General features: G+C 49.1%; 1 protein-coding gene across 4 annotated transcripts in view; it reads left to right on the forward strand.

Annotated features, from left to right (window-relative positions):
• The first annotated feature begins 4,843 nt into the window (after positions 1-4,843).
• Positions 4,844-21,186, forward strand: part of ARNT2 (aryl hydrocarbon receptor nuclear translocator 2) — a 198,852-nt gene continuing 182,509 nt past the window's right edge. For 3 of the 4 annotated variants that reach the window (XM_032622321.1, XM_032622323.1, XM_032622325.1), the window contains exon 1: positions 4,844-5,013. In XM_032622321.1, coding sequence (XP_032478212.1) covers positions 4,983-5,013 — 31 coding nt within the window. In that variant the 5' untranslated portion in view covers positions 4,844-4,982. The remainder of the gene's footprint in view (positions 5,014-21,186) is intronic. The other variant, XM_032622326.1, reaches the window with a different exon arrangement.

The raw sequence follows: 21,186 nt of genomic DNA on the forward strand, positions 1-21,186 counted from the left end.
ACAAATAAGTTATACCAACCACATGCCAGATAATGTTCTAAGCTTTCTATAAATATTAACTCGTTTAATTCCCACAACATTCCTCTCGGGTGAATGCGCTCCATTGTCTCTGTTTCATGGATGACGAAACTGAGGCACAGAGCATTTAACTCCCACAGCAGGTGAGTGGAGCTGCTGAGATTTGAACACGGGCTGTCTGGCTTTGGAGGCCAGAGCAGCTGAGAGTCTACCCTGCTAGGCTGTCTTTGCTTTACGTGGTAGATGAGGCCAATCTCAGATGCCACCGGCAACTGAGAAAGTCAGCAAAAGGGCAAGGGCAAGCACGTGCTGCCCCAGTAAAACTGTGGAACTCAGACTGGGACTCGAACCCGGCCACAACCCAGACTGGGACTTGAACCCACGGTCTTTTTTTTTTGAATTTTATTTTATTTATTTTTTTATACAGCAGGTTCTTATTAGTTATCCATTTTATACCTATTAGTGTACATATGTCAATCCCAATCCCCCAATTCATCCCACCACCACCACCCGCCCCCGCCACTTTCCCCGCTTGGTGTCCATACGTTTGTTCTCTACATCTGTGTCTCTATTTCTGCCCTGCAAACTGGTTCTTCTGTACCATTTTTCTAGGTTCCACATATATGCGTTAATATATGATATTTGTTTTTATCTTTCTTACTTCACTCTGTATGACGGTCTGTAGATCCATCCATGTCTCTACAAGTGACCCAATTTCGTTCCTTTTAATGGCTGAGTAGTATTCCATTGTATATATGTACCACATCATTCGTCTGTCGATGGGCATTTAGGTTGCTTTCATGACCTGGCTATTGTAAATAGTGCTGCAGTGAACACTGGGGTGCATGTGTCTTTTTGAATTATGGTTTTCTCTGGGTATATGCCCAGTAGTGGGATTGCTGGGTCATATCGTAACTCTATTTTTAGCTTTTTAAGGAACCTCCATACTGTTCTCCATAGTGTCCATATCAGTTTACATTCCCACCAATAGTGCTGGAGGAACCCATGGCCTTTTAACCCATGGCCTGGTCTCAGGACTTAATGAAGCTCAGGTTCTTGATGTCTCGTTGCAGAAAGAATTCAGTGAGAAACAAAGTGGTAGGTAAGAAGTGGATTTATTTAGAGAGAAACACACTCCACAGACAGCGTGTGGGCCACCTCAGAAGGCGAGAGGCCCCGAAATGTGGCGTGGTTAGTTTTTATGGGCTGGGTAATTTCGTAGGCTAATGAGGGGGAGGATTATTCCAACTATTTTGGGGAAGGGGCGGGGATTTCCAGGAATTGGGCCACTGCCCACTTTTTGGTCTTTGATGGTCAGCCTTGGAACTATCATGGCGCTGGTTGGTGTGTCACTTAGCTTATGCTAATGCATTACAATGAACGTATAATGAGGCTCAAGGTCCACTGGAAGTCAAAACTTCCGCCACCTTGGATCTAGTTGGTTCTAACCAGTTTTGGTCACGTTCTATGGCTATGTCGTTCTTTTAATGGTTGCCCCCCTTCCCTCACGTTTCACCAGTACCTAAAGAAGTTCAGGCCTTAGGATGAGAGCATGAGAGCAACTCCCAAGAGACAGACATCTCCAGGGAGGAAGACTATGCCTGTCCCATTATGGTCTAGTCATTGTCTCCAAACCCGCTCAATCATAGCCACATGCTTTCCCCTTGGGGCTGGGTGACTCTGGCCCATGCTAAGAGGAAGAGTTGTGCTCAGGCTAGCGGAGCAGAACCTTACGGTCCCACACTATGGCTGAGAGTAAACAACAAACCTCACATCAACATATCTTACATTAGCATTTGTTGTTGTTCTATCAACAACCAGAAAAAGCTTAGCCTGCACTGCCACTGTGCTTTTTGTCAGTTCCTTCTTGAATTTCTAGTAGCATTTGCTGTATACATTTTCACGTCATGCTTCCTGGGCTCTTGCTATGTTAAAGTTAAAAGAAGATAACAATTCTTGGAATCATTATACATTATACAGTGGAAGTCCTGTCTCTCATATCAAAGGGATACGAAGCAGAGGCAAGGTGATTTCTTCCCCCTACCTAGTGTTATCAGCACTGTGGCCTACGCCCCGAGTCATTTCTGGGAATACCGTACCCAGAATCGTGTGCTACGGGCCCAGCGGTTCAGCGTTCATTTAAAAAAAAAATGCAAATCTCAGCTTGAAAAGCAATAGCCTCCTTTGGAATTTAAAAGAGTTCTAGGTTGCTTGAACGTTGAGTGGAATTCCTGAGCCTGCTAACCGGTCACAGTCTACTAGCTCTCATAATTAGCACAAGACCACTGTGCTGTGCAAACGCCACTCAGTATTCAACAATGACTAACTGCTCCATTTCAGACCGCTTACTTAAGAGTGGGGGAGTTTGCATCCACCGAGAGACAAGAGAGATGGTGAGGGCCCAAATCACCCACTCCTCTATCCCTTCACAGAACCCTGCCCATTCCACCCCTCCACCCCCCACCCCCCACATCCCAGCATTGTGGGTGACTCAGTTCCAAGTCGTGTTTGGCTACTGAGCTGTGTGACCTTGGGAAAGTCACTTCCCTACTCTGAGCTTCAGTTTCCTTATCTGCAGACTCTGGGGGCTGAATTGGGTGATGCCAAAGGTCCCTTCCACCTCTAAGATGTAGTGACTGGGGGAGAGGATCTAAGATGTAGTCACTGGGGGAGAGGATGAAATGCCTCCGTCTCTGTTCAAACGCAGACATATTTATTACTTACTGAAAACCAACAGCACGGCAGACTCCAAACAGACCATGGTAAGTGTCCCAGCCTCTTGTAGCTGTCCATATTCTACCTTTTATTGCCATGGACAAATGCAAGAAGAAGGACCAAAGATATCTGCAGAGCAACGTTTTAGAAAAATAGGCAGAGGGCAGCAACACAGTTAAATATATGTGTGCGTGCAGCTATAATGGTCATGTTTACTACACTTTTATTTTTTAGGGAGACTATTAAAAATGTATTTGCTTGGAGATAATACCAAAATGAGCCACATGTTGTGGATGGTGCGTGAACACCAAGGAGAGGGCCTTGCTTACCTCTGAGGGGTGTGGAAAGTTGGAGAATGCAAAGAGCTTGGTGGGAGCAGGGGTACAGTGATGCTGGGGGCTATGTAAAGATGCGCCGCCACAGACAGAACTGCCAGTGGGGAGCGGGTCCTAAAAGAGGATCGTTCTGGGTAGCAGAAACATTGAAGGTGGATTTTTACCTTGCTTGAGGATTGCAATAAGCCTCCTCTTCCACTTACCCTAACAAATCTTCAGTCAAGTATACTGTGTATTTATTAAGTGCACATGGGTATTTGAGGGTGTTGCTGGTTGGGAGTATGTGGAAGAGAGCCTGAGCTCTCATTTGACTGATGTTGGGGAAATCAGGGGCAGCTACGTGGATGGGGTGGTCCCAGCTGGTACCTGAGTTGCCCTCTGTCTCCCTCTCATTATCTGTCTGGAGCTGGCCCATCGTGATGCCGGATGCACACATGCCTTAAGTCTTCACCTGAAGTGTCTTTCTTTTCCACCTCTCCACATTCTGCTCATTTCTTCACGGCCTAGTTTGTGCTTTCTTGATCACTCCACCCTCTCTCTGGCCTCATTCATTCACCAGTGACCACAAGGTGCCCCAGGCAGCTGTGTGCTTCTTGAGTGCAAATACCTTAGAAGTCCAGGGAGGGCAGAGCCCCTGTGGCTCTCTTTCCACGGTCTGGCCAATACCTAGCTTTGTGCCAGGCACACAACAGACATTCAGTTTCGTGGAATCGATAAACAAATGAATATTAAGCACGTGTTAGTCAAATCAGTAGTGTCAAATATTCTCCGGAAGACAATGCTTATGCGAAAATATATCCCAAGCATTTTTTCTCTACCCACCCCTCCAAATGCTTCTTCATAAGGATTTAAGACAGTCCGATGTTTTTGCAAACATGTCTACATTTAGGGGCCATCTTGTCCTTTGTGGCTCTCACTGGGATGTGTTCACTCTTCCATGGAACCTGCACAGGGCACCCACTAGGGTGCCAGTCTTCTTCCTAAGAGCCAGCCTACCGTCTGGCAGAGAAACGATCCCTCCAGGCTCCCTACAGCCTAACTTTACCAGGATATGCCGACAAAAGCATTTAGAGAATCTTTTAAATGCTCAGGTGGTCGTATAAGGCTCCTGCAAGAACTTCAGGTGATAATCAATGACAGCCACCGAGCAAGAAGGAAAGCAGAGCTGAGAGCCTTTCTCACAGCCAAATCATCCACAAATTCCCGGGCCGCTGTCTCTGCCAGGGTGTTTGCTGAGTGCGTCAGCTGTCCGTGGCCGTGGCCTTGGAGGTGCCCGTGGCCTTGGGCGTCTCTAGCCGCGGGAGCCGAGCGGCACGGCCCTGGCATGCTAAGTGGGCAGCACTGGGGCGCCTTTGTTTCTCTCCGTCTCCGAGACCCGCGTCCCTCTGCATCTTAAGAGGCTGCCCCCCACCTTCTCCGCCCCGGCCCTCTGGCCTGCGGACAGCGCCCCTCCGTGATGCGTGCCGGACCCCCGGGGGTGGGGGAGACCCGGACCCAGCGACAAGGGAGGGGGCGCGCCTCCGGCTCGAGCCTGGGCACCTGCGCGGGCCCGAGGGGGCGGCCCCAGACTCGGGGGTCGCCCCACCCGCCCGCGGCCCCAAGTCTCGCGGTGCTGCGGCCTGGCCGGGTGAGCCGCGGCCCGGCACCCCCCGCCGCGTGACAAAGGCTGAAGCCGGAGGAGGAGGCCGAGGAGGGGGCGGAGGCGATAAAGGCGGGGGCGGCGGGCGGCCGCGGCGGCGGGAGAGCGCGGAGGCAGCGCCCGCCCGCGCCGTCCTTTGTGTGGCAGTGGTGGCGGTGGCGGCGGCGGCGGCGGCGCCTGGGCCTGCGCTGGCCTCGCCTGCCCCGGGTGGGGCGCCCGGCTCCGCGCCGCCCCTCCTCGTCCCCGCCCGGCGCGCGCCGAGCCTTCCGAGCAAGATGGCAACCCCGGCGGCGGTCAACCCTCCGGGTGAGTAGTGGCCGCGGGCCCCATCGCAGCCCGCAGGCCCTGCCCGGGGCCGGAGTGGGCCGGAGGGACTGGGCGCGCCGAGTGCCCCCGGGAGCGCGGAGCCGGGCGCTCGACCACCCCCGACCACCCCTGGGGCAGGGTGGGGGGAGCGGCTGTCATTCTGCGCGGCAGCCTCAGCATCAGCACCAGCCGCGGCATCTTCATCCCGGTCTCTGACCCATCCCGGTTTCCAGGACGCGCCAGCTCCTACCCGCGGGCGGCGGACGCTGGCCTCGCATCCCTGGGAACCAGAAGGGCCAGTCCACGATCCACTTAAGTTCCGAAAATGCCCAGCTTTGCCTCCCCCATCCGACGCCTTTTTCTCTTCCTGTTGCGGCCCCTGTGGCATCAGGCGTCAGCCGGTCGGGGCGGGTAGGAGGGTACCGCGTTGACCGAGGGAAAAGTTTGGACCCAGGATTCAACAGGGTGCAACTCCCCGGATGCTCCCCTGCCCGCCCCGCTCCCCAAGCGCTGGTCCTTTGAGCCCTTTGCGACTAGCTACTATGTATCCTGATCTTCAATGGACACACACACACACACACACACAGTCTGTAGAAAGGCAGCGTGGAGAAGCCCAGGCCGGTTCAACATCCTCTGCTTTCTAAGGCTGACCTGTTCTCAGGGTGCCGTCTATGACAACTGTGCTCAATGGGCAGATTTCAAAAAATGGGAAGAGTTCATGATCAGGTGGGAATATTGACCTGCTTTGGAATTGCAGCAGGGAAATTCTATTTTAGTTGGGAAAATGCCCTACCTTGTGAATAGGACAGCCTGAAGGGTGTCCGAGAATGGAAAGGGGGACACCTAGACAGACTGCTACAAAGTTTTGGGTGCTGTGCAGTGACTGCTATGGCCATGGCATGGTGCTAGATCCCTGTGGAGGATGCAGGGAGAGTAAGAGAGAGGCCAGCCGTCAGGGAATTCCCCGTAGAGGGAGGTTGTGGGGTGGGTGGGAGGGTGAACACCCACAATGCCTAGCAAAGAAAAAAATGTGTCATACGAGTTAGAAGTGAAGGATTCCTTCCATCTAAAGTGGTAAGGGAAAGGCTTTTGGAGGTTGGACATTTTAAAACTGGAGTTTGAAGAACTGGAAGGTTTGAATACACAGAGCCCGGTGCTGAAGCGACTTGCAGGTACAAGGGATGGCGTGAGCTATGGTGGACTTACTCTGAGCATGTGTAGATGCCAGTGGGTGTTTAGAGCATTAGGGGTATAAGAGGGAGCAGCGGAATATCACACAGACTGGTTTGGCAGTGGCCAGGCTTTAGAGGGCTTTGAAGGACAGGCTAAGGAGTATGGGCTCTTGCCCTACACATTATGAGAGAGTTCTCTGTGGTATTGAATAGGGTAGCCACATGGTCACAGTACTTGTGGAAGATTAATTTGTCAGCTAAGTTGAGGTACCATGGAAAGGAGGCAGCAAGACTGGAGGCAGGGAGGTGGGGTCAAAATGAGGCGGGTGCTGGGGAGGTGAGACTTAGCGGCACTGGCTTGGAACAGAAAGAGGAAGGACAGCACCATTGGGCAGGTGGAAGAGCTCCGACTTGCACTGCTTAGATTGGGGGTAAGGGTAAATGGGGTGGCCTAGGAGGCACTGAGGTGGGGTGTCCATGGAGACACCGAGGTGAAGAGCCTTAGTAGTTCCAAGGACGGAGGTTGCATTAGCAAAGTAGGGAGTCTTGGAGGAACAGATGAGTTCCCTGTCCAGACGCTGAGTTTGAAAACAGCTGTGCCAGTTTGCTTGCGACCGAAGCCTGCCATTTCAACCTGTTCAGCTGCTTAAAAATCAATAGCAACTTGATCGATTTAAATGTTATGACATTAGAAAAAGCAAAGGAAGTTAAATCAGGATATTTTAGTCCAATGTAGGTTTATGTTGGAAATAGGAATAAAATCAGAGGCAATGTACATTATATATAAATATATATATATATATATATATATATATATGTTTACACATATATGTACATACCATTACATCTCTGTTTAAGGCGTTTTGTCCATAACATTGTTCCGTGAGCTTAATGGAATAAATACTGGGCAGCTGCAGGGCTTGGCGGTGCTGAGCACACAAATGTCTGTGCCTTGGACTGTGGGACACTTGAATCAAGCAAGTGCAGGGCATTGTTTTTATCATTTGAAAAATAATAAAATAATTTGGCTTGCTTGATGGACAGTGATGTCTGTGTCTTTTCTCTGTTCGCAGAGATACCAGAGATCTTGAGCATGGTGAGACCTTCTCAAGGGGAAACTCCTTGAGGGGGTCGCCTTTTCTCTTACCCACCCGTCTTTTCTTTGAGTGGCCCTCCGCGGTAACCCTCAGATCTGTGGGGCAGGTTGTTCTCTCACTGTGTGAATCGCGAACCTCTTTGGGGAAAGGGTGTAGTTTCAAGAGATACAGCTGAAGGTTAGAGCCCAGAGAGAGGTTTCAGACTTTTCCTGGCAATTTACCATCAAGAGAGGCAAGGTGCCCGAGCTGGACACCCAGAGTCCACCTCTCAGAGGCATGAGTCATGTGATGCTTCGTTGAATGCCTCCTCCTCTTTCTCCCACCTCCCCCCCTCTCCCCAGATGTTGTTGATTTGCAAAGAATAAGAGCTCAGTGAACACAGGCAAATGCACTGGGAGGCACCGAGGTTTATTTCTGCTGCTAATCTGTGTCCAGAGTACAAAGGTGACAGGCCATCACTTCCCCACCCCTACCCATTTGTTCCTTTTTCTGCAGCTGACCACTGCACACCAGCAGACCCATTTGCAATGATGCTTGTCTGTGATGTACGGCAGGGGCACTCTGGGGTCTAGGTAATGACAGATGAAGTTGGAATCTTCCTGCTCTCATGTATTCAGGTGATCTGAGCCAGGTTCAAACCTCTAACCTGCCCCTTCTAGGTCCCCTGTTTGGGTTTTCAGATTCTACCAGTTACTCTGGGGGAGGAGTGGTCTTTGGAGAAGGAAGGGTTTGTCTTCCAGACATTCTTCTCATGGCATCTGCCACAGTACCCCTGGTCTGGTTCCCCTCTCCTGGGGCCTCTGACCCCTCCCTATTTCTAGGTCATTGCAGCCCCTACCTTCGTTGCTGATATTATGGTAGTGGCTGATTTTCTCTATTCTTTCTAGATAGGAAGAACTTATGTCCTCTAGACTAGAGAATGGAACTCTAGAATCTTCTGTTCCGTATATATGTATTATTTGTTTCACTTCCTTTGGGTGATTTTTAAGCATTTCTGATTTGTATTTAATAATGAAGGTTTGAATTAGTTTCATGCATGAAAGGGTACGTGCAGCTGAAATGGCACAGTTCGGAAGGGGACTGTTTTTCCAACTCCATTGTTTCCACCTTAATCTTGTGTAACTTAAGCATGAGGGACTCAGGTTCAAATTCAGACCAGTGATCATTAGGAATTATGCATTATCGGAGCACACTCCGAAATGATTATTTGCAGAGTGTTAATAAAGCTTGCACATTTTTAAACTTCAGAGGTATGTTTTAAGAGATTTAGAATTTCTACTTTTTTCTGAAATCAACTATTAGATTTTTTTTCCCCTCCAGGTTTCTGGTCTCTGGCATTTTAGTTTGGAATTGATTGTATAGTGCAGAAGATTCTTGGCGCAAATTGCCTTAGATGGAGGGATATTTGGGTCGGTTCAGCAAACATATTGAACACCTTTGACCTTCCAAACACTGTGCAGGGCGGAGGGCAATGTGAACATCCCTTCCTCAACCTCTGGGAGTTCTGAGTCTAATAGGGGAGACGTCAAGACCAGGTTTATAACAAAAGGTGGAATGAAATGAACTTGACTAGGTGTGTATGTATCATGAGAGGAAGCTTTGTAGAGAGGTAGCTTCTGAAACTGGGCCTCTCAAAAAGAGAGAGTTTGGCCTATAGAGAATTTAGGAAGGGTCACAGAGAGCTGGGGGTGGGTGTGTGGTGGGTGGATTTGTGAAAGTCTGGGGAACCGTCAAGTGGTTGTCTTCTCAGTGCTCTCAGGGACCCAATGGACCCCCAAGAACGATGGGGTAGAGTTAGAGCTTTGGAGAGATGCTAGCTGTGATTGCAAGCTGCCCAGCAGCACTGCCTCAGCTAGAGGTGGAACACCCAAACGAGCTGAACGTACATGTCCAACGTCTTTACACACTGCATTTCGTGCTTTCTAGAAGTCTCTTGATTGCAAGGTACATCATTATTTTATGTGCTTCCAAGAAAAACCTGCTGCCAGTTCAATGATGACGTACTATCAATCGTAAAATGCTCCTCCGTTTCAGTGATGTTTCAGAAGATCGCATTTAGAACCAGTAAAATACCGTGCATTAAGAAAAAGTCAATTTTGCTGCCTCACCACCTGTACGTAAAACATATGGTCTCTTTTTCCAGTAAAAAATGATACAGAGTTTGCCCTTTAGGCATGTGCCAGGGAGCCCAGTGATGAACCAACAGCCTTTTAGCACTTGTCAAAACTTAGGAGTGATATCTAAAAAAGAGATTGATTTATTCCTCAGTCAGTATTTATTAAGCAACTAGTATGTGTCGGTTACGGGGAGCTGCGCTAGCTTGAGGTTGGGAAGAGCTGGGCTGGTTCGAGGAGCCAGAACAGGCCAGGGGGGCCGGAGGACGGTGGGTGAGCAGGGGCGACGGGGGTGTGGGAGACCACTCACGGAGAGGCATGGATTGGGGCACGGGGTTGAGGTTCCATTCTAAGAGCAACAGAGAGCTAGACGGGTATTGAACAGTGGAGACACGTGATCCCACCCGCAGTGGCTGCTGTCTGGAGAGCAGATTGGAAGGAGGACAGCGGAGAAGCAAGGGTCCCGTTAGATGTTGCTGACGTGGACGGGGGGTGGCATTGGGCATGGAGAGAAGGAGATGGAGTTGAGATATATTTGGGGGCCAGGACGCCATGCCGAGCAGCTCCAGGGGCACTAGTTATATCCTCGGCCATCCTTGCAGTCGGGCAGGGCGCCTGCAGCACCTCTTTTTTGCGGGTAGCACCATAACTGTAGGGTACGGGGTTGGGAGAGGGTGCTGAGGGGGAGGGAAGAGTCAAGAATGAGTCCCAGCTTTCTGTCCTGACAGCTGGGTGGTGGGAGGTGATGGGGAGATAGTGAGGCACACGTGGCTGTGGGGTGTGCTCGAGGCTCCTGCATTAGACGGTTGGGTGCAGGTGCCCAGGAGACACAGAGGTGGAGCCGCTGGGGAGACCGAGGGCCGTGTGGGCCCAAGGGATCTGGGCTGGAGAAATAAGTAAAGAGCAGCTTCTCTAAATGCTTTCCTTGGGGAAAGAGATCAAGGAGAGTGGAACACTTGGACCAAATCCCCTCAGTTCCCCAGCAGTGCCTCCGTTACTGCTTCATCGTCAGCCTGTGCTGAGATTCACCAAGATGCACGGAGGAATAATTTCTGTATCTTTTCCAGAAGCATTACGCCACTCACAGCGTCAACTCCGTGCTGGGCCGTCCTTAGGAAAGGAACGTCCAGCAGGGTTGCCCAGGAATGGGATATGCTGTGTGAGGAGCTGAGGGCGCTTTCACACACAGGCGGGTAGGAGCCGTGCAGGTCAGGCTGATGCCCTAGTTGAACTTCTTGTTCAGTGAATAAAAATGGACTCGCGCTTCTAGTCAAGCCCTTCCCCACTGGAGGGCTTTTGCTTGTGCTGTGTTCCTCTTCTTGGGATGATAAACTGCTCACCTGTCCCTTCCTCCTCTCTCCCACCCCCTCCCCACACCTAACCATTTCCCCATCCGCCTCCTTTTCTTTCCTTATGGCCTCAGCTTGAATTCTTACTCCATTGGAGAAAGCCCTCCTGACCCCTTTATCCAGGTAAAGTGTGCCTGTAATGCATTCCACCAGGGCCCCCGCAGGGTGGACTTGGGTTGGAGCTCTTTCCCTCATGCGGAATGAAACAGTAAATCACCTAGATGTTTGATCCATGCCTGTGTGTCCTGCAGCTCTGGGAGCCCCCTGAGGGCAGGGAAGGCACCTGTCTCTGACGTGGCCCCAGCATCCATCATATTGCCTCCTGTACAGCGGGCCTGCGGGAAGGTTTGCTGGTGAGTGAACGTCTGGACGCCAGACAGTTGCATCACAGTTTCGTGTGTGACTGCTTTGAAATGCCCACCTTGAAGAAAAGAAAGCATGTGCAGTGTACCTGTGGTCTCTGAAACCAAATACACCAGTGCCGTCTAATCTAGATTCGGATTTTTATTGGTCGGAACTGATTTTGACATGAAAATCCTACCAGAATAATCTGTCCCCACACCAGTGCCTCTAGACTTTATAACAAGGCCTTGGAAACACAGATATTATCCTTCTCCCCAGAAGGAGGACAGGGCAGACTGGTAGTAGCCTGGAGACCAGCTGGTAGTGGTGGAAGACCCATATCCCCACCAGATTCCCTGTGAAAGCCCCACAAAGGTCCTCCCCTTTGGGGCCTTCTGCTCTGTGTGCGAAACTGTTGCTATGGCTTGTGTAACCACCAGCAGTTACAGATAAGGTCCCCCGGGCTGGCTCTCCATCCAACTGCCCCCCCCGGAGGGGCTGACACGGGTCCCAGAAAGGCAGCATTGAGGGGCCACAGGCCCTGGAGTTGGAAGCGAGACCCTTTGCAAATAAGTAGAGTCTGCGTGGCTTTCAAGACTGACTGTAACAATTGGAACATTTTTCAGGGAAATCCACAAAGAAGCAAAAATGTTCACAAGTAGGTAATTCCTGCTCTTGTACATCATACAGTAACATGGGGCATCTTTTACTGCTCCAGTTGTGTTGTGAGAGCAGCTAAGCAGAGCCTGGGAGGGGTCTTCTCCTAGCCCCCGCTGAGGAGTTGGCTTCTCTCTTCCCCATAATCACTTTTCCTCCTGAACACAAGAAAGATACGTGTGGATTATGAAACATTTGGAAACTGTACATAAGTGCCAAGATAGTTCTACTACCCACTATTAAGAGTTTTGCATATGTTATTACAGACTTTTAAAAAAATGTCATAAGTCAACACAAAATAGAATTGTTCAGAACGTATCATTTTTTTCCACCTTCATTAATAGGAACAGTGTATCTTACCAGAGATACTGAAGTGTTCTGATTTATGGCCTTGTCATAATTTTTTGACTTAGTTTCATATTTAGGCATGTAATATTCGGTGTGCTTTTCCACTTGTCAAAATTATACACAACATTGTAGTGTACATCCCTGTACGTAAATATATAATTACATGACTTTTTTCCTTAGGGTAACTGCTAGAAGTGGAATTAAATAGCCAAGTGGGTTGATATGTTTTTATTTTTATATTGCTTTCCACAGAGGTTAAACCAGAGGCTCAAAGGGGTTCAGAGACTCACCTGGGGTCCCTAGGGCATACATGGACATGAGCTCAGATGCTCTGCTTCCAGCTCTGGGCAGGGCCCTGCAGCCCCCGCCAGGCTCCTCTCTGCCCCCCGGGTTCTGTCTGCACCCCAGCCCTGCCCTTACCCGTTCCCTTCTTTCACGTGGCCTTCCCAAACACACGTGCTATAACTGTCCTGGAAACCTTTGATCCCTGTCTGTTGTCCGCACATCCTCCTTGTTTGAACTATCCATCCCCCACCAGACCACCTGGCTGACCAGCCCCCAGACTCGGAGAGCACGGGGCGTGGTAAGGTGTTGTCCTTCCTGCCTGCCTTCCGTGGCATTAGACGAGCTGTGGTGGTTACTGCCGCTTCAGATACAGATTCAGGAGGTTTTAATAAGGGAGGGTAAATGTGTTTGCTTTTGGTTTTGATGATCCCTGCTTTTCTTCCACAACTCTAAAAAAATAGAGACCAGCTGCAGGTGGCACTGGGCACCTCTGCACCCAGGCTCAGGTAGCAAAAGGAAAGGCTTGGATATTGGCAGCCTGGGATGATTCTGGGGTACTGTGTCCAGGGTGAAGAGCACCCCGGGGGGTTGGCCCAAGCCAAAACCAAGTTCAGTGGGTGGATTCAGAGCTTTCCGGGAGCCAGGTTAGTGGAGTGCCTTGCTGGTAGCCGAGTGAGGGACCAGAGGAGAGGAGGGAAGTCTTCCGTACACGGGGCACTCCTGGGGGCCCTACAGTGACCTACTCGTGGCCATCAGAGGTTTCTGTCTGGCCTGCCAAGCTGCCCTAACAGCAGTTAAGGAAAATCCACTGGAATCCATAAATGATTGATTATTTATCAGGAGAGCCACGTGGTCGCTCCTTACAGGCAGCAGTAGATGAGCTGGGTTCCAGACTTGGAGGCAACAGCAAGTAGCAAAGTTCATTTTGCCCCCATTTATTTCATTCATAGCTGTCATCAAATGCTATTCTCTTTCTTCTCTCGGAGACTCTGACTGAGCCAAGTGGCAGAGCATCTAAGAACCCTGGCCCAGGGGGGCCAGAGGTGTGTCCACACAGTGCCTATCGACTGGGAGACATTCCGGGTTGTTACGACATCGGGGGCGGGTGGGGAGGTAGGGTGGGAGGTGGCATCTTGGGGGTGGAGGCCAGGGATGCTGCTAAACATCCTACAGTGCACAGGGCAGCTCCCACAGCAAAGGATGACCCAGCCCCACATGTCACCAGTGCCAGGTTGAGAAACCCCGGTCTATGCGGACAGGACTTCTCATGAGCCTCTGGGCAGTGGCAACTGGGAAAGGAACCCAGGAGTTCCGTGGGGTACACAGCTGGCAGAAATGAAGGGGCTGGCCCCCGAGACCACCACTTCAGAGTACGAAAACATGGTGGCTTTAGAAACAAGATGGTACTTCTCAGAAAATTATGATATCCATAATGGAAGTTAATTTAAATGTGAAATAACACAACTGCCCGAATTTTTTATTATTATTTTTAGAACAGCATTGATGTTTCTATCACATCAGCAGGTTTAAAACGAGGCATAGTCTGGACTCATTTGCCATAATTTGATATGCTTGATGGATTCCAAGTCCCAGAAAGAATGAAATGAATGAATGTGATCAAGGATCACAGCTGTGTTCTCTCTCTTTGAAAGCATTTTACATCTGAAAACTTCTAATTTGTTTCAGCCAGCCTTCCCCGGGCACCCCTCTGCCACCCCTGCACAAAGGGTGAGGTGCCCAGTGCGGGGGGTGGCGTGTAGAGAGATGCTGAGCGAAGTAGGTTGGGCTCGCGTGTGTTCAGCCAGTGTCCACAGCAGGCAGGGGCAGGACAGTTTTATGCAAATGAGTGGCGGCTTGTTAGAGGGCAGGAGCGAATGTGACCCCGCCCCCCCCAGCTCCTCCTGAAGAGCAGAGAGAGCGTGTGTTACAGGAATGGCTCGGGGCGCACGGCTCGATTTAGCACCAGTGTACGTACCTTTTCCTGAAGTCAGCCTCACAAACCACAGGTCTCTGTTTCCCGCTGCCTGCCCGGCGTCTTGTCCACCTCTCCCTCACGTTTTGCGAAGCCAGCACCTCCTCCACGCCCGCCTCCCCCAGGTCCCCTGTGGCAGTGAATGGCACCACACTCCATTCACTGGTCCAAGCCCGACATTAAGTATTTTAATTGCTTATCCACCTAATTAAACAAATATTAGTTGAATGCCAACTCTGTGCTCACAGTGGTGTGCAAAGCCAGGCGTGGTCCCCGCCCCCGTGGAGCTCACTGTGGGGAGAGTCGGCCGTTTATTAAACAGTCACATGTACAAGGGTATTATTTAAGTTATCAGGAAAAAGAAAGGTGTCTTTGTGTCCAAATGCAACAGGAAGCCATTGAAGTGTTGTGAGCAGGGCTGTGATGTACTGGGAGGTGGATTTTGAAAAGATCCCTCTGGCTGTTGAATCAGGCCGGCCTGGTGAGGGCATCCATCCTCCCCGTCCATGGAGGGGACCACCAGGGCCTGCTCACGTGGCAGTGGACATGGAGAGAAGCAGGTGGATCCCTGAGATATTTAGGAGGTAAAGCCAACAGAACCAGATGATGGATCGGATTGAGCTGATAGAGGCGGCAGTGGCTAGGTTCCCCAGTTCAGTTACGGGAAGGGTAGGGTGCTGTTTCCCAAGACGGCGAACGTTGATGAGTTGCTGGTATTTTGGTGGAGGTGGCAGGGAGATGACAGACTTGGTCTTGGGGCATGTTGAGTTGAAGACATCACGAGTTCAAGGCATCCAAGTGAGGATTTGCCAGAAACCTCAAGTTGCTTCATTTCCCTTTTAGAGTTGGGATTTTCTTTTTTCACTGTGGTATCCCCAGTGGCTTGAATGAAGCCTGCCACATAATAGGTGCTTAATAAATATTACTGAATGAATGAATGGATGGATTGGTCTCCGAGTCCCCCAAATTGCGAACCAATGAGAAGGAGCATGGCCACTACAAGGTTCCTTTTTTGTTTTTAGTAACTTTCTATGCCGAAGTAATTTCAGGCTTACAGAAAAGTTGCAAGAATAGTACACAGAACTCCTGTATTCCCATCACCTAGATTCCTCAAGTGTTAACATTCACCACCTTTGCCTAATCAATTTTTTCAGTTTTTCTCTCTCTTTATTTTCCTGAACAATTTGAGAATACATGGTAGACACGATGCCCCTTTTAATTCTAAATACTTCAGTGTGTGTTCCTAAGAGTCAGCGCATCCTTCTACAGAACTACAATGTATGATCAAAATCAGGAAGTTAGTGGGACTTCCCTGGTGGTCCAGTGGGTAAGACTCAGCGCTCCCCAATACAGGGGGCCTGGGTTCGATCCCTGGTCGGGGAACTAGATCCTGTATGCATGCCACAACTAAGAAGTCTGCAGGCCACAACCCAAACGATCCTGCATGCTGCAGCGGAGATCCCGTGTGCCGCAACGAAGACCCGGCGCGGCCTAAATAAATATTTTAAAAAATGTTTAAAAAGGAAGTTGGCATTAATATAACAGTATCATCTAAGCCGCAGACCTTACTTGTATTTTACCGTTGCTCTTCATAGCCCAAACCTTTTTTTTTTTGGCTCCAGGTTTAAACCAGGATTACAAGTTATGATGTCCCTTAGTCTCCTTTAATTCTGGAATTATTGCTGTCTTTTTTGGTTTGTTTTTTTCCCTTTCATGGCTGTAACATTTTTGCCGAGTACACGCCAGTCCCTTTATAAAATATCCCTCAATTTGGTTTTGTTTGATGTTGCCTCACGATTACATTGGGATTTTGCTTTGAAAATTTTTATCAAGAAACCCCCCTAAGTGATATTATATCACAAGGCTGCTTTTAGCAGGCATTACTTAAAAGCGAGTCTCTGAGTCGATGAAGTCAAGGTCCTGTGCAGATAAAGCTAAGGAATGGTTAGTGGTTCCACGTGCCATTCCCTACGTGCTTGGCAAACCTCTTTGGGTTCTATACACCATATATAGGTAGCTGCAGATGCTCCTTGTTAAGTGCCGGTCCCAGGGTTTTTGGGTTTTTTTTAAAAGCCTGTGAGGATAACAGTTTCCTAACTAAATATCAACTTCACTTGACAAATAAAATAATTATAATCTAACTGTGTAAGGATTATCATATCTCTAATAAAGTCAATAGGAAGTTGACGTGTTTAATTACCCACTTTCCTAACATACAGGTTGGAAAGCTTTTCAGGTAAGTTACTCATGAGCAATGCCTGAAACACACTGCAATTAACAATCGGATCTTCCTTCAAACAGTGATTAGTGTATGATTCGTCCTGCTCTTTGTGGCTGGTGCGTATCCAGGTTTAGATGTGTATTTGTGTTTACTTTAGGAAGTGAATTTGCTGCTGCATTTTTTTTTTCTTTTCTTTTTTTGGCTGCACCACATGTGAGATCTTAGCTCCCTGAGCAGGGATCCATCCCGGGCCCCCTGCATTGGAAGCGTGGAGTCTTAACCACTGGACCACCAGGGAAGTCCCCTGCTGTTTCTTCTATAGTCCACTTAAAAGCAAGTTTGCATTTTATTGTGACTTCATAAAGAAAGACCTAGTGACTTAAAAATCATGTATTTTGGGTGCATAATTTGCCTGCAGAAACTTGCTGAGTTTTTCCCCAAGATCTGAGAATCCTCGTCCTCCCCCCTTCCCTCTACCCCCTCCTCCCTTCTTTCTTTCTCCCTCTGTCTCTTTCTCCTCCTCCTTCATCTTCTCCTCCTTTCTTCCACTTGTCCTTCCTCCATTCCTCCCTCTCTCCCTTGGTCCTTCTTTCCCTCCCCGCTCCCCCTTCCTTTGCGTCAAAGATCCGAAGGAATCAAAGAGGTTGGAAATGTTCGGGTCACCGCAGTAGCTCATGCTGGGTCACCTTGCTACAAGTATTTAAAAACCCAGACTCCTCTACTGTGTGAGTGGTGACCATCTACTAGGGGACAGTAGAGGCAAAGGTCTCAGTTTTCCCATCTGTAAAATGAGGTGACTTCTTCCTTGAGCACTGACTGTGCTGTGTGCTCAGGATTCAGAGGGGAGCAGAACACTGCCCCCCGGGCTCGAGGCAGGCCACGGCGGATGCGGTGACCGTGGCTCGTGGGCTGGCTGGTCACCCTCTCGTGGCCGCTGCCTCCTCACATGTACAGTGGCGCACCTCATTCGGTTGCACTGTGGATTAGACGGTCCTGTTTAACACCTTTTGGGATGGGACCTGGCACCTGGTACACACTGGGTCAGTGGTGACTTTGCTCCCTGTAATTGTTTTTCACGGGGGCGCGGAACAGGGCCCAGGGCTCAGAAGTGAAGGGCATCTTTCCAGCTGGGCAGGGAAAACTTGGGGAACAAATAACCAAATGTGCTTATGAAGGCAGGCAGTCTGATGTTACCGGGGCTCTTCTGTGCATGTGGGGATCACAAGCTGTCCCCGCTCTAGTATTCCTGCTCCCAGGCTCAATGCTGGGGAAGTCCCCGCCCTGCCTGTGTTCCTTACAGCCCTGGGAAGAAGTACATGAGCCACAGGGACAGTCCCTCCCCCACCCTGCTGGACTCCAGGCTTTTCCCTCCTGTCGTGTTGTGACTGTCGTTCTCGCCATCCCTCCCTGTTTGCTAGACTTTCTGCCCTGGTCCTGCCCCTAAGTGCAGACCAGTGTGTAATGCCCTGCCCCCCACTTCTCTGCTCCCTGTTCTCACTGGCATAGTGTGGTGGGGGAAGGGTCCCATCGCCCTAGAACAAGTCTCCCTCCTGGCCTCTTCATACTCTGGACAGACTGGGATGGGCTGACCACCCTAGAGGGTCCCCTGTTGAATGCCTAGGGCTGCTGTGACCTCAGACATGGTGCCTGGGCGCCTGGAAGTGGCCTCTGCAGGTGGTGGCTTGGTGCCCCTGTCTCCTTCCACCTCTTGAACTGGCGCCACTGGGCCTCAGGCTGCATCCCAAGACATTTCAGTTTTGCACAGCCCTTTGTGGACAGACTAGGAGTTAAGACGTGTGTCTTCTTTGTTCAGGTTTATTCATTCGTCTGCATCCATTCAACAAATATTCATTAACTGTATGCCCTTTATTAATCATGGTGCTTAAGTGCTGGGATTATACTGGTTAGAGAGAACGGCGCAGTCTGTGCCTTCAAGCATTTACAGTCTTGCAGAGGGCAGCTCCTCCCCTGAGTCATTCAGGCTGAATGTTCGCGCGGGATCTGTTAGGCCCATCTACCACTAGGTGGCGCAGTCACACAGGTATAGCTCAGTCACTCAAACTCGACCTGCCTCAGAATCACCAGGAGGGTGGCTTGTTAGTACCAAGTGCCGCTCTGTCCCAGAAGCTCTGTCAGTAGGTAGGGGTCGGGTCAGAGAGGGGTTGGGTTGACATTTGTGTTTCTGACAAGTTCTCAGGTGATACTGCTGGTCTCTGGACCACCCTTCAGGTCCACAGAAGCGGAAGCAGCTAAGCCAATACTGTGCCCACTGCCAACTAACTCAACCTGTCTCAAGGCTTCTGGATCTGTGAACTTAATGGATCGTCCCGATGGCTGGACGTAATAGCCTCATTTCACAGATGAGGAAGTTGACAGCTGGTAAGAGGCAGAGCTGAGACTGGCTCCGATTCTGATCCTAAGTTCACCCTCTTTCCACTGTCACACTGGCTCTCCCTGGGTGCTTTGGGAGAGAAGGAGGAAGCTGAATGAGCGGACCTGGGGAGATGTGAACTAGAAGTGTGATAGGCATTCCAGGCGGCAGGAGAGGTGGGAAGAGTGCTGTATCCGTGCCCGGTCCTGGCTCTGTCGGCATGGGCCCTGGTTTGTGCCCTTGGGCACCCCGTTTTTTCTCTTTGAGCTTTTATTTTCTCATCTACGAAATGAAGGTTTGGACCGTGGTGTGGGGATTTGTTTCATTTATTGTGCTAAGTATTCAGTGGGCCCCTTCAATCAAGAGACTGACTTTAGGGCTGAATTTTTTTTTTTTTTTTTAAGTAAATTCTTTCCCTCTAGCCTCTCTTTCTGGAAATTCTGTTAGTTAGATATAGACCTCCTGGATTGATCATCTCTCTCTCCTCTCCTTCCCCAGCTCCTTGATTGCTTTGGGGAGGTTTATATTTCTTTAGAAAACAAACCTCCAGTCTCATTCCTTGGGGGAAATGCCAGCTTGTTGGCATTAGGGGTTAGAAGTTCCTTACTGTCATTAATGGTGTGTCGGGAAGAAAGAGGGGATGAGGCATGTGTCACTGGCCCTCCTTTAACTGGAAACGGTGGCTTTTAAAAGAAGCATCTAGATTCACTTTTCTTTTAAAAGAAAATGATTCTCTAACTGTGTAAAACAACAGAAGCCAAACTATACCACCATGTACTACTACTTACAACTTGAAAAAAGTGATTTAAAGGTTTGAAAATAGAAGGACTGACCATGGTCTGTCAGGCCAGTGCAGACAAAAGGAAAGCTGTGATCACAGTTTTAAAATCAGTAAAAAGGAAATTATTGCCAAAACATCTAATGGTACAAAGAAATTGTTACCCTATAATTTATTGGTTTTGAACCTTAATGGACCCAACAACACTGTGTAACTGATATGAATTTCTTATGATACCTTGCGTGGAAACCCCATCTTATTGCTTTATCTTTACCCATCAAATTAAACCTGCCTCATCTCTGCCAGGTTGGCTGTTGGAACATCCATTTTCATTTTTCCGGGGAAGATACACCCTTTGGTCATTTATGACACCTTTGGACCTTACACAACTCAGGAAAATTGGAAACAGGCGTCTGGTCTTTGGTAGTTCCCAGTGAGATGCTCATTACCCAGACCCTCAGGTCTGATTGAAGGCAACCTGCTGGCTAGCTGTCATTTAGTCCAAGTGGGCTGTCAGGAAATTATAGCATTGAAAAATAAACAAAATTAGGAAACTGATGGATGAGTTAAATAGCTACCAAACACAGATGAATAGGGAATTAATGAATTAGAAAGTGGAATGAAAGAAATGACAGAAGTCAGCATAGAGATCAGAGTTAGAACGTATCAAAGAGTGGCTATGAGACAGAGACTAGGCTTCCTACTTCTTTTTTTTTTTAATTGAAGTATAGCTGATTTACAATGTTGTGTTAGTTTCAGGTGTACAGCAAAGTGATTCAGTTATACATACACATATATCTGTTCTTTTCCAGATTCTTTTCCCTTATAGGTTATTACAAAATATTGAGTATAGTTCTCTGTGCTACACAGTAGGTTCTTCTTGGTTATTTTATATATAGTAGTGTGTATAAGTTAACGCCAAACTCCAATTTATCCCTCCTCCCCGCCGCTTTCCCCTTTGGTAACCATAAGTTCGTTGTCCATGTCTGTGGTTCTATTTCTGTTTTGTGTATAAGTTCATTTGTATCATTTTTTTAGATTGCACATGTAAGTGATATATTTGTCTTTGGCTTACTTCACTTAGTGTGATAATCTCTAGGTCCATCTGTGTTGCTGCAAATGGCATTATTTCATTCTTTCTTTATGGCTGAGTAGTATCCCATTATATATGTACCACATCTCTTTTAAAATTTATTTCTTTACTTATATTTATTTTTGGCCGTGTTGGGTCTTCGTTGCTGCACACAGGCTTTCTCTAGTTGCGGCGAGCGGGGGCTACTCTTCCTTGCGGTGCACAGGCTTCTCATTGCGGTGGCTTCTCTTGTCGTGGAGCACGGGCTCTAGGCGCACGGGCTTCAGTAGTTGTGGCACGTAGGCTCAGTAGTTGTGGCACACGGGCTTAGTTGCTCTGTGGCATGTGGGATCTTCCCGGACCAGGAATCGAACCTGTGTCCCCTGCATAGGCAG

Source organism: Phocoena sinus, chromosome 2, assembly GCF_008692025.1.
Source record: "Phocoena sinus isolate mPhoSin1 chromosome 2, mPhoSin1.pri, whole genome shotgun sequence".
Classification (NCBI taxonomy): Eukaryota; Metazoa; Chordata; class Mammalia; order Artiodactyla; family Phocoenidae; genus Phocoena; species Phocoena sinus.